Source organism: Lissotriton helveticus, chromosome 5_1 (assembly GCF_964261635.1).
Source record: "Lissotriton helveticus chromosome 5_1, aLisHel1.1, whole genome shotgun sequence".
NCBI lineage: Eukaryota > Metazoa > Chordata > Amphibia > Caudata > Salamandridae > Lissotriton > Lissotriton helveticus.
The window spans coordinates 1,374,853,057-1,374,866,305 of record NC_136065.1 but is presented as its reverse complement, the minus strand read 5'-3'; the positions used below and the strand labels follow the sequence as shown (position 1 = coordinate 1,374,866,305).

The 13,249-nt window shown below is 47.9% G+C and overlaps 1 protein-coding gene across 1 annotated transcript in view; it reads right to left on the bottom strand.

Moving 5' to 3' along the window:
* LOC144753631 (uncharacterized) overlaps positions 1-13,249 on the bottom strand; it is a 463,125-nt gene that overhangs the window by 130,422 nt on the left and 319,454 nt on the right. The window contains exon 12 of the mRNA XM_078641257.1: positions 11,875-12,009. Within this exon, the coding sequence (XP_078497383.1) occupies positions 11,875-12,009 (135 nt within the window). The remainder of the gene's footprint in view (positions 1-11,874; positions 12,010-13,249) is intronic.

Sequence of the window (13,249 nt, the reverse complement as noted above, 5' to 3'; positions counted from 1 at the left end):
AAAGAGACTGATCAATAAATAACATCTTTTATTGAACACGCCCGTCTCTTCCTTTTCTCTACATTCTGATGAGACTAAGAATGCACGTACTGACTGAGTAAAATAATTGCCTTGTGCTCACACGACTCTCGAGATTGACTCTTGATTAGGGGAGAGCAAAGTTGTCATGTTCTATGGTTGTCAGAAACTAAATCCCTTCTTGTCTAATCAGGGGAGTTAATCCTTCCTTGAACATTCGAGAAAGTTTCTAGCGAACTCTGAGCTTAGCTGGCAAACCCAAAAATTAAGTCTAGTATCGACAGTAGTAGACCTAGTTAACGTCTGGCCTAGGCCTTTACTGCTGTAGGTACTATTCCAATGCGCAGAGCCTATTGGGAAGATAGGAACTACACTACAGGCCCTGCTGTCTTAGGCGTTTTTTCACCTCCAGGAAATCGTGCCGTCGTCTCTGTACTTGTATAGTGTAGTCCGGGAAGAACATCACTGACGCGTTCTCAATCTTGATCTCTTGGAGCTTGCGCGTTTCTTGCAGGATGGAGTCCCTGTCCCTGTAATTCAATATTCGCAGCAGCATGGGTCTCGGATTGGAGCCCGTTGCCAGTGGTTTGGTGGGGACGCGGTGTGCGCGTTCTACCACAAAGTATGGGGAGAGCGATCCCTCTGGCAGTAGGCCTCGCAGCCATGGTTCCATGTGCTCCTCCGGGTTCTTCCCTTCCCATTTCTCCGGAATGCCTACGAGGCGCACGTTGTTCCTTCGCGCTCTACTTCCGCATCTTCCGCTCTATCTTCCAAAAAGTCCACCCTGTTCAGCAGGTCTTGGATGTGTTTGGTCGAGTGGCTGGCCTGGGGTCGGAGTTCCTTCACATCGTTTTCCAGGGACACAGTGCGGTCCGCTAGCTTCTTGTGGTCTGCTTTCAGGTGTGTCAGGTCTATGACTACACCGTCTATTTTTGTGGCTAATGAGGTGCGCGTCAGCTGGATGGACTCCTCCAGCCGTTCCATCGCCGCCAACATGGTGTCTAGCTTCGCCGCCGTCTGATCTGGGTCAGTGCTCTTCCCAGGTTTATCCATCCTGCCTTTGGGATTGGAGCCACTGGTTCCGGTTCGGGTCCTGGTCCCGGCAGACATCTGTGCCAGGGCGCGGGCACTACTACAGCAGTGAGGGCTGTGCCAGTGGGGTGAGGCACAGCTCAGATCTGTGGATGTCCAGGCAGGTCACGTTGAGCAGGCAGCCTCCCGACTCCGGGTCTCAACGCCTGAGTATTACAGCGCCCTGTTTCTGGTGGGTAGACGCTGTTTCGTGGGAGTGGAGCGCGGATGCAATGTTCATCCCTAGGTGTGTCGCAATTTCGACAGGAGCTCCCCGGGGCCTTGCGCACCTCGTGCGGGTTTGTTGGTAAATGGGGCGTTGTGGGTGCCTTGCTTGCGCACCCGTTGCGTCTGGACTACCCCTTGTCACAGGCGGTTGGGCTTCCTCTTCGCGGCCCGTCGGCTGGCGTGCATGGTAACACCAAGGGCAGTCGCCAGTGCTTTCGTCCCCAGTCGCCTCCTCTGCCCAGGCCCACGTCGCTCACCTCTACTAGCCGCTCGGCCTGTCCGTGCTGTCCGCAGGCTAGGGGCGTTCCTGGTCTGCGTGTGGACTAGTCGCCCATCGCCGTCTTCGGTGGGGGGCTGCCCCCGCGGCCTCCGGGTCTCAGCTCCCTTGCCAGCGTCTCGCAGCGTCAAGGGCAGCAGCGTGTGTGGGTCCAGTGGCCGCAGTGACCAGTGAGAGGCCTTATGTGATGCGGCCGGTTAGCACGGCCGGCGCCGCAGGCGTGTCGCGTAGGCCTCCCCTACGGGCCTACCAGTATGCGTGGAGCCCCGGATTGTCCTGGGCGCACGTCAGGTGTCGAGGCGGTGTGTGCGGCTCGCTGGGTGCAGGTCCGGAGCGCTGGTCTTGTTCAGGGTCAGTGTGGCACCGCAGGCGCTGCTCGGCCCTTCCGGGCGTCTCTCCGCCTCGGGCGGTCGGGCCTCCTCGTTGCAGCCGCCTCCAGGGGCGGTCGTCATCGCTCCCGGCCCCGGCCCTCTCCTCCGCCCAGGTCTCCGCCTCTCACCCTTGTCGGTCGCATGTCCTGGGGTCCGCTTCCCAGAGGGGGCCGTCTCCACTGTCTTTGGGTCCCAGCGCCCTCTCCAGCCCCACGCAGTGGCACAGCGCTGTTCAGGTGCGTGGGTGTCGGGGGCGCCGGCGGACGTAGGTCCGATGTCCGCAGTGGCCGGTGAGAGGCTCGGCACGCAATGGCCAGCGCCGCCGGCGTCCCGTGCAGGCCTTCTCTGTTTTTTTGTGTTGATTTTTTGTGTTTTTGCTCCTCCGGGCCCAGTAGCAGATGTGGAGCCCCGGGCTCTCCTAGTCGCACGCCGAGCGTGGAGACGGCGTGCGCGGCTGCTGCTCAGGGTCGCCCCCGGTGCGGGCCGGGTGCACCGATCTTCCCCAAAGTTGGTGGGGTGACGGACGACTGCTCTCCACTTCGGCGCCGGCAGTTTCCGTTGGCTGCAGCCTGCGTTGGACAGGATAAATGCACCGGGTAGGGGAGCTCAGCGCGGAGCTCTACCCGGAGGCGTCCATGCTGGTCGCGTGAGTAGCCACGCCCCCATCGTTTGGGGACTTTCATGAGCAAGCGAGCTGCACAGTTCTGCACAGATTGCAGAATTTTTATGGTAGCTGCTGGTGCCCCCATATAGACGGCATTTGCATAGTCCAGTCGCGAAAGAATCAACGACTGGACCAATATGCGTCTGGCCTCAAATGGAAGAAGATCTAGGACTTTTTTAAGAACTCGCATCAATCTGTAGCAAGTCGCGGCCACCTTCTTGGCCTGGTATTGGAAGCTCAAGGAGGAGTCCAACCAGACCCCCAAGCTTTTTATTTTGGTCTTAGGCACCGGAGGAGATCCCAGACAATGCGGCCACCAGGGGTCCAAGTTGATTGGGGCTTTGTAGCCCAACAGCATAATGTCCGTTTTGGCCACATTTAGCTTTAAAAAAGACGAGGTCATCCATTCAAGGACTTTGGTGAGACACGGGGTCAGATTGTTGATCCCCTGATCTAAGGCATCGTCCCTCACCAAAGAAACGACCAGCTGCGTGTCATCGGCGTAGGTGACAAGCTGGATTCCCCAGGGAAGCACCACCTCAGCCAAAGGTCTCATGTAAATGTTAAACAACGTGGGGCTGAGTGATGATCCCTGGGGAACGCCGTGACTCAGTTGCAGCTGGCTCGATGACACCTCTTCCTCAAAAACGGAGAAGCATCTGTCCGATAGAAAGGAATGGAGCCATTTAAGGGCCAATCCAGAAACCCCTGCGAGACGTAGCTGGTGCAGCAGGAGAGAGTGGTTTACAGTGTCGAAGGCTGCACTGAGGTCCAATAGGACCACCGCAGCGCAGCCTCCCGAATCCACAATACCCCTAGTTGCCTCCACCACCGCCACCAAAGCTGTCTCTGTTCCTTGCTTGGCTCTGAACCCAGTCTGGGTTGAATGTAATGAGCCCGTAGACTCAACAAATGAAGAGAGGGCCTGGTTAACGTGTTTTTCAGCTATTTAGCTGAGACTCGGGAGCAGCGAAATAGGCCTATAATTAGCCAGATCTTCCGGGTCCAGATTAGGTTTTTTTAACAGGGCCCGGACCTTTGCCTTCTTCCAGTTGGGGGATACTACTCCTGAGGCCAGAGACGCGTTAATGACCTGCATTATCACTGGGCATACTGTTTCCGATACCTGCTTAAGAACTGCCGGAGGAGCAACATCCTGAGGAGAGCCCGATTTTAGATTATTAAGGAGACTTTCCGCAGTAACGAGATCTAGCAGCAGGAAGGCTTTGAGATCTCCAAATAAGTTAGGGGCTCCCCCCTCAGAGCTCTCATTACCACTCTCCATTTTGTCTGGAATATATGGAGTTGGCACAAAGCTGGAGTAAATGTTAGACACCTTGGACGCGAAGAAAACAGCTAGGTCCTCACAGTGTTTCTGAGGGTCCGGAGCAGGACTAGTAACCCTAGGAGTAGCGACCAGAGATTGAAAGATTTCAAAAATCTCTCTGGGGGCATTAGCTGCTTCCGAGATTTTACCCTGGTAGTATGCTGCTTGCGTAGATTTCAGTAATTTTTTATACGATCTCAGGGATGCTTTATATTCAGTTTTCGCCACGGGTGCAAAGTCCTTTCTCCACTTCCTTTCTGCTCGTTTGCACAGTTGTTTATGCTCCTTAAGTTCTCCAGAGTACCACGGTTGTTTATTATGACCCTCCCGATGCCGCATCTCTTTTTTGGGGAGGGTGGCATCTAAGGTGTAATTAAGCCAGTTGTCAAAGGCTTCGTTAGCTACCACTGCGTCATCATGGGGAATAGGCGGGCACCTCTTCAGGGCAGCCTCCTAGTCCTTGACCAGTAGTCTAGACCAAACTCGGCCAACTTTCTTAGAAAGGGTAACCCTATTAAATCAAATAGTGCGCATGCGCGGAGACACGCAGTTGTCACCGCCCACTGACGCGTGTGTGCGGTCTTCAGGGTGGGGGCATAATGCTATTGTCATGCGCATTGCAGCTAAAAGTGCGCGTGACTCAGGACTTGTGACGAGGTGAGGCATTCCAGAGGACCCGACCCAGCCCAGCCCGAGACCACAACTGAAGGAGTGGACCGTCACCGTGGGGCCGGGCCGCCGAGCACTATTTAATTATAGTGGTACTAGCCCCTGCCTGGCTAGGCTAGCGGCTAGCCTTGCCCTGTCCTGCTGCCCCCTCGCGACTGCCTCTGAAGGCTGAAGCTGCAGCCAGGTCAGGCCTCAGCAGTGGCGTAACGAAACTTGAGGGAGCCCCCCTGCACAACACATGGAGGGCCCCCCTCGGCGGCCCGGCCCTCCACCCACCACTTTGCCCCACCGCCCAAAAATCTGGCCTATTTTGATTTAAAACCTCCAACATTCAAATGAAATGCCTCTATATTGTCTTTCTCAAAGTTCTAATGTGAAAGTGGGAAACCTTCTTAACATATAAGCTATGCCATTTGTAACAATAATGTCAAAAGCAGATTATTTAACTGAGGCTGCAATCAGAACAATGGCAAGGAGCGGACCTATTGTCTCAGGAACTGCCTATGGCTGAAAAATAACTATGAAGGGTTTGAATTAGAATTGACATTAATGGACAATAACATGAAACGTTGAAAGACAAACCCAAACCTGCGAATCCATAAAAACTCGACTGACAGTCAGTGGTGGCTGGTGACAATTGAAAGTGGTGAGGGGTAAATGTTCTGTGGGAGAGCACCGTGGTGAGCAAGCTTGCCTGAATAATTGATGGAGGGTTCGGGGTCCCCCCACCCCCACCCCACCCAGAAATCATTTTGAAAAAAGAGTGGGTAAATGGTGCATTTTCAAGCAAATTTGAGAAGCACGCAGGTTAATAAAGCAATTGTGAAAATGCAGTTATAAGATTATTAAAGGGATGTCATATAACAACAACATAGAAGCTGCTTTCAGTATAACCACAGAGCTTCATAACAGATTTCAAGATACAATGCTGAGAACCTCACATATTTTTTTTATTTAAACTGCAAACAACTAAATAAACAACTAAACAGGTCACAAACTTGCAGCATTCAAGAAACAATGTTATGATTAACGTGTTGTTCACTTTCTGGCGCTATTGGCACATGGACCACAGGACTTCCACTCACCCCCAGTTGCAGAATTTGCACAGGGCGCATCACAGGAGACCGGCTCACCCTAGACCTAATCTTATTTGGGCTGCATCAGTCGCAAGAAGTTATGTGGATACAAGTGTCAGTAAGCAATACCCATCAAAACCAGTGTCGGTCAGATTCAGATGCAGTGCATAACAGAAACTTGGTCCATTGGAAACAGATGTTTCTTTCATCAGATGCTACACCCTTTTGATACAGGTGACTTTAGAATCTATGCTCCTTATATTGACTGTCCCCTGCTTGCTCCACTCCTGGATACTAGACTTCTCAGTTACTGTGCTTGAAAGTAAGGCACGTGTGGGTGTACATTCTACGGGTTCACTCACTAAAAACTGTGCTGCCATACCATGTAATGATTTAAAAACCAGGCAACAGATTTTGAACAGGATCCTTTATTTACTGGCAGCCAATGTAGTTATTTCAATAAAGGTGTGATGCGATTTCTTAGAGGCTTTGAAAATAATTGATTACTACTTCTATTTTTTCTGCGCTCAAATTTAGGCAGTTGTTTCTCAACCATCCATAGATAGAACACAAAGTATTTTGTAAGTCATGTTGATTGTCAAACTGACTCTGAGCCTCAGTCTGAGTGTCTGTGTGAGTGCAGGTTTAGTAGTGTGCCTGCTTGGGTGCAAATAGAGTAGTAGTGATATAAATCTCACGCTCACACTTTATATACAACTCCAAGCGTTCTGCCCCCATGCGTTTTAAAATGTGGCAGGCGCCACTGCTCTGCAATACCCCTGCCTCAGTCCTCAATAAACAAAATATATCTGGAATCCTGCTGCACTCTCATTCTCTTACCCCTAACCCTGCCATGTTGTGCTCTCCACTCTGAGGGCCATATGTAGGTAGCTTAATACCGGTCGGTAACGGCCGAAAATCGGTAAATTTCCCGTTACCGACCGGTATTTAGCTTTTTCTAATGTAGGTGGTTGGATTTAAGGATTCGGTAATTTACTGATTCAGTAATTTAAGGAATCGGTAAATTACCAAATCGGTAAATTACCGAATTCTCAAATCCTATGTAGGGAGCACTCAAGTGAGTGCATTTTTGATTTAAGGATTCGTTATTTACCACCAACTACAAGTTGGGAGTAAATATCGAATACCTTTAAAAAAGCAATGTTGTGCTTATTAAATGTGCCATGTGGCAGACATACATGCCCTTAGGGCATGTATGTGCGCCACATGTGCACACATGCACGATTCAGGGGTGCAACAGGGTGTCAATGTGACACCCTGCCACCCTTGAATATGCTCCCTCTATAACCGGTTCGGTATTTACCGAATCAGTAATAGTGAATGGCTTCCCATTCATTCCTATGGGCCTATAGGCCCATAGGAATGAATGGGAAGGTATTCCTTATTACCGATTCGGTAAATACCGAATTGGTAATAACGAATATTACCGAATCGGTAAAAATGACAGATTTTTAACCTACATACTATTTATTGATTCTTAAATACCAAATCGGTAAAATTCGGTAGTTAGGAATCAGTAAATAGAAATTACCTACATATGGCCCTGAATGTGAAAGCAAGGCAGTGCTGGCTGACAGTGGCTCTGTGAGTGAGAGAAGCTCGTCAGCGGGACTACTATTCCCCAGCAGCTGCAGGTGTGTGCAGGAGAGCCGTTCTCGGTGATGCTAGAGTCCAGAGACAAGGAAGTTGGCAAATGAGCGTCCATCAGAACACCAGCTTTGACGTTCATTTGATCACTGCTGAGAGAAGTCAGAGCTGTAAGAAATGGGTTTCAGGGAGTATTGGACGAATTAACATATGCCAGGCCAGGACTGGAATCTGAGGAGGCGGGCGGTCATCCCGCCTCCGCGGTAATTACCCACCACCGCAGCTCACCTTGCGGCCTGGAAAGCTGAGTCAGAGGCTGCAGCGCATGTTAACAATAATTTGTTTTTAAGTGTAAGCTGCAGCGCGCGCCGCACGTTTAGCTGCCTGCCAGTAGTGTTACTGCTGAACTAGTTAAATCTCCCCTGGGCTGCGGGGCATGGACGCAGGCTCGAGGCTGTCGGTGGGCTGCAGCCTGCAACCAGTGTGTGCCTCTCAATGACAGAGCCTGTGGCTGCCTTGCCCAAAATTATGGCCGGCGTTGCGTTGCGTGCTGCTGCTGCAGTTTGCCGCCGTTAGTTTTCACTTAGTTCAACGGGGTGTGCTGTGCACAGTTGAGCAGGACCTGTGTAGCAGATGTCGCCAATCTATGAACACTTAAGGGCACGCTGGATGATAACAGGAGTTGCTGAGACAATATCTACCTTTATAACCGGAGGTAGTAAAGTACAGGAAGTCGCTTTGGGAGACTGTAAGACTCCGCAAACTATTGGTAAGGACAGCATTTAATGTGGTGAGAACAGGGGGCTTCTACATGCAGACATTCGGGCCAGCGAGCAATCCAGAGTAAGGTGTGGTAACACAGGCAAGGTGATACCATGATAGGCGTAGCAGAGAGAGAGAGGGAGAGAGAAGGGGCAAGAGGGAGAGAGAGAGGGGGGGCGAGAGAGCATTAGGGGGGTGGAGAGAGGGGGAAGAGAGAGAGAGAGAGAGAGAATAGACATGTTGATTTTTGGGACATATGTATGGTAATGCCATGGACGAACATGAAAGATACAGTATCTGTAAAACCAGGGTAGCTCCAATGAGTGCAGGTAGGTGGGAATAGGAGAGCATAGGCAAGGCATGACTAGAGAACACAAGCAGCACAAACCATGGGACTGAGGCAGGATGACACCCGAAAGCCTAGGCATGCTGTGACCAAAAAAAGAGGGTCCCCACTCTGGATATTCCTTACTTTTGAAATTTACAATTACTGCTGTAGTGTGAGAATGCAATTCATGAAAAGGAATATAAACTAGGATTTCCAAAAGAAAAATGCCAGCCATGTGTTGTTTAAAGTCACTGAAAGACCTCGTCTTGACACTAAATAGGGTTATGAATAAAAATGTATGTATTCATTTGTAATGTGACTTTTCTGTCTTTGTTCCCTTTAATTATAAGTCATGGATCATTCAGGCAGGCCTAGAGCACAATTAAAAGTGTTTTCTATTTATATTTGCTGTTCGAAGTATGCACAGATAAGTGCTAAAAATACGGCTTTAGGTGACTGCTTATTTTTGTCCTGTGTGGGTAATCAAAATAATGAGCTAGCAACCCTAATCATAAGACTGGAAGTTTGTTGCAGGATCAGCACATGATTTATTTCCTCCACCCTCGATGCACTTATCTTTTGCTTTACCAACTACAGTTTGTATAGATTGTCATTAGGTACTTGCTGATATGGTTTGTTTTATTCTACATGCAGTGTTATTTATGGTATTGCTTGCACTTGTCAGTGCTTGACTTTGTTTGTATGAGGACTGGAGGGAGAACACTGACTGATATCGATTGTTTCCTCCGTGTGTACTTACTGGCACGCTCATGTAAAGCCAGCCACGCTAATACTTTCGGGTTGCATTCCCGCTATATAAACATTAACAGAGTGACTACTTCTCTAGATTTTGTCTACAGGAAGTGAACAATACGTTAATCATAACATTATGTCTTGAATTCTGCAAGTTTGTGACCTGTTTAGTTGTTTGTTTAGTTGTTTACAGTTTTAAAAAAAACTGTGAGGTTCTTAGCATTGTATCTTGAAGTCTGTTATGAAGATCTGTGGTTATACTGAAAGGAGCTTCCTTGTTGTTGTTATATGACATCCCTTTGTTAATCTTGTAACTGCACTTTAACAATTGCTTTATTAACCTTCTTGCTTCTCAAATTTGCTTGAAAATGCACCATTTACCCGCTCTTTTTTCAAAATTATCTCGGGGGGGGAGAACCCCCCGAACCCTCCTTCAATTATTCGGGCAAGCTCGCTGTGTTCTCTCGCCACGGTGCTCTCCCACAGAAAGTTCACACCCCACCACTTTCAAATGTCACCAGCCACCACTGCTTGTCAGTCAAGTTTTTATGGAATCGCAGGTTTGGGTTTGTCTTTCAACGTTTCATGTTATTGTCCATTAATGTCAATTCTAATTCAGACCCTTCATCGTTATTCTTCAGCCATAGGCAGTTCCTGAGACAGTAAGACAGCTCCTTGGCATTGTTCTGATTGCTGCCTCAGTTAAATCTGCTTTTGACATTATTGTTACAAATGGCGTAGCTTATATGTTAAGAAGGTTTCCCACTTTCTCATTAGAACTTTGAGAAAGTTAATTTAGAGGCATTTCATTTAAATGTTGGAGGTTTCAAATCAAACTATGCCAGATTTTTAGGCGGTGGGCAAAGTGGTGGGTGGTGGGCCGGGCCGCCGGGGGGGCCCCCTCCATGTGTTTTGCAGGGGAGCCCCTCAAGTTTCGTTACGCCACTGAACTAGACATCCATGCATAGAACAGATGGTGAAGAAAGGCCATGACCCATGCAAGGTCCATCTGATCCCATCCTGGAGTAGCCCGTTAGTGCGCATATTGTGTGTCAACAAACAGATGTGGGAAACAACATTTGTTTGCACCTTCAACTACACCATTGAAAATGTCAATGGTAATGTGATGCGTGATGCAGCCACTCACCTGTCATCAGTGCATGTAAAAGAATAAAAGCTCCAAAAACTGCATTCACTCGCAGTACATATACTCTTTGTCCCTGATTGTATTTGGAGGCTGCAGTATTAATATTATCACCTTGATGTCCCTGTAGTGATTACTGAAAGAGCACGGCTTGTCTATCACTGTCAGCAAACAGATAAAAAGGGACAATTGTCTGTGGCCTTGTTGATGTCACTGGGTACGTGATGTGGAATATTAGAGGTGGGCGAGCCATTGAAAGCTCGAGCAATGCTCGAGTCTATAGCCTGCCCTTGGCTCAGCTCGAGGTCCTGTTGGAACCTCGTGGACATAACGAGCCGACTTTTCATGTTTCCTCTGGCTACCATTTCTCCTCTACCCAGGATGTGGCCATACGGCCAAAGCTGCAGACTTTGCACCTGGGGAACCAGGTTCGAGTTCAACATCCTGTGATCTGGGCAAATCACTTAATCTCCCCATGCCTATAAAAATTAAGGTGCCCTGTGTGATGTAACTGGTGCTTATGTAGAGAGCTCCAATACCTTCGGGTGAAGTTTGCGTTATATAAAAACTGCAAAAAAATGCACAAAGATGTTCAAATAAAACCATGACATAAGAAAAGACAGATAGATACCCATTTAGTGGCTGAGTGGTGCAAAGTGGAACCAGAAAACCTGGATAAATCTCAGCTTTCCCGTTTAAATTGTGTGATTTTAGGCAAATATTTTATTTAAACAAAACTCCTTTTCCTTCATTATTGCGCATGAAAACACTTTCAAATATGTGAGTGCAGAATAGTAGTTGTACATAAACCTATTGTATTTGAGTTAATACATTATAGTGTTGTACTATAACAATCTGGGCCATCATCAGGGTTTACATGACAATTGTGTTGCCTCTTAATTCTTGTTTTAAAAACTATCACTTTAACACGTACTTGTCAGTGCAGTGCTGTAATGTTACAGATTAATGTCAAAGCTTCCACATGTCAAAGAAATACACTGTTTTTAATTTTGAACAGATTTTATCAGTAGCGGCTCCTGGAGGGAATGTTGCCGGGTGGTGACACAGGGCGGGGGAGGCGCAGGTTGGGGGGTAGTAAACTCTGGATTATGGCCTAACGGAGGTGTGTATACAAATAAGTAAATAAAACAAATTACATTGCGGGCGCTGCATCACATTTGGCAATGCAGAGCGCACAACAACATTCTTTTTACAATATTTATTTGTATACTTACCTCACGTAGGCCATAATCCGGAGTTTACTACCCCCCCCGCCCCCTCCACCATGCCCTCCCCCGCCCTGCGTCACCGCCCGGCAGCACTCCCTCCAGGACCCGCTACTAGATTTTATCATATTTTACATCACATTTGTTGTACATTTACATATCAAACATTTTCAGGACTTGGCTAGTGCATGGCTGAGCTGAGTCAAACACTTGGCTTAGGCCAGGCTGGACTCTCACTGTTATTTTGTTGGCTCGCCAACCTCTATGTAATATCACCAGTGATATCAGCCCTAGAGAAAATGTTTCTCCGCCAACGTGACGTGATTGGTATTTGCAATGGAAGAATTCTCACCCTTCAATCAAATTGCTGCTATCCCCTTCAATCTCGACACTGTCAGTCATCTGGAGGCTCCTCCTGGAGGAGGCTGAGTCAGACCGAAAGGGAAAGTAAACTTCTGTGCTGTCCTCCTGAGAGTAGCGAGATCTCCTTAAAATAAAACGAGAGAGTATTAAAGCACAGGAACACAGTCATCTCAGGTGCCTTTCAACACTCCCACAATCTCTATTGGTACATCCATTAATGTATTTACTCTCCACTTTGTAGTATTGTATTTACACTACTTGCCCTTTCTCTCAAATTCCAACTATCTGACTACTGCATTTTCTGAAAGCTCATAAAATAAGATAAACACTACTAAACTGAACCAAAAGTGTCAAGAACTGGACAGTAATAAGCTTTAATAAAACATTAGTTTCTTAAGTCTTTAGTATCTGTTTTAATTCACAAAGGAATTTGCATAATTAAATCTCCCTTAGGTGCTCGTATGACATGCTTTACAAGTGCGACTATACATTTTATATTACACCAGCAGAGTGTAAAATAATGTTGGAATAATTCTGGGCCTGATTTAGATCTTGGCGGGATTATTGTCGTCCTGTGGAGGCGGTTCCAAGTAATCCATCAAGCTGACAGTGGCCTTCCCACCGTATTTAGATATGGCATCAACAGGCTGGTTCCCACCGCCGCGGCTGTCTTCTCAGCTGACTAAGAGTACTCTGTCGCTGCAAGCTCGACGGGTTTTCGCCAAGTCAATTCAGATGTTCCGGTTGTGCTAGCGGTTTCCTTGTGGCAAAGTACTGACGGAGTGAGGCCTTAGAGGTGTGGAGAGAGGTAAGTACTATTATCTCAGTATATATATATGTTGTGAATCTGTCAATATGTATATGTAGGTAATGTGCAATGCCATTCATTTTGCATATAGCATTGCACATCAACAACTTACACACACAATTGCATGTACACCCAAAGTCACCGCAAGCAAAACACCCACAACCACCTCCACCAAATAAATATTTTTTTATGTTTCACTACAGGTATGTTCATTTTGCCATGATAAGTCGTAAGATGAACACATATGCATGACACATAAAAAAATTGTATGTAAGAGCACTGTGAAAATACACAAGGCGAAAGCTAATGTTAACACACGATTCATAGTGAGACAAGTGACACAGAAGCCCACCTTAGATTCCGGCAACAACAGGGGTGCTAAACTTCGTGGTCAAGTAGCAGCAGCACAGGAATGACCCAGACAATGGGGTTCATGGAAGTGGGAACCCGGAAAAAGGTACATGTTCACCTCTTTTTCCTCGTTTCCGCCAACTCCAGTTTGGAGGTTCCCCGCCACACCGCGCACTCGGCAAACGGCTACCTTCCTTCACGAACG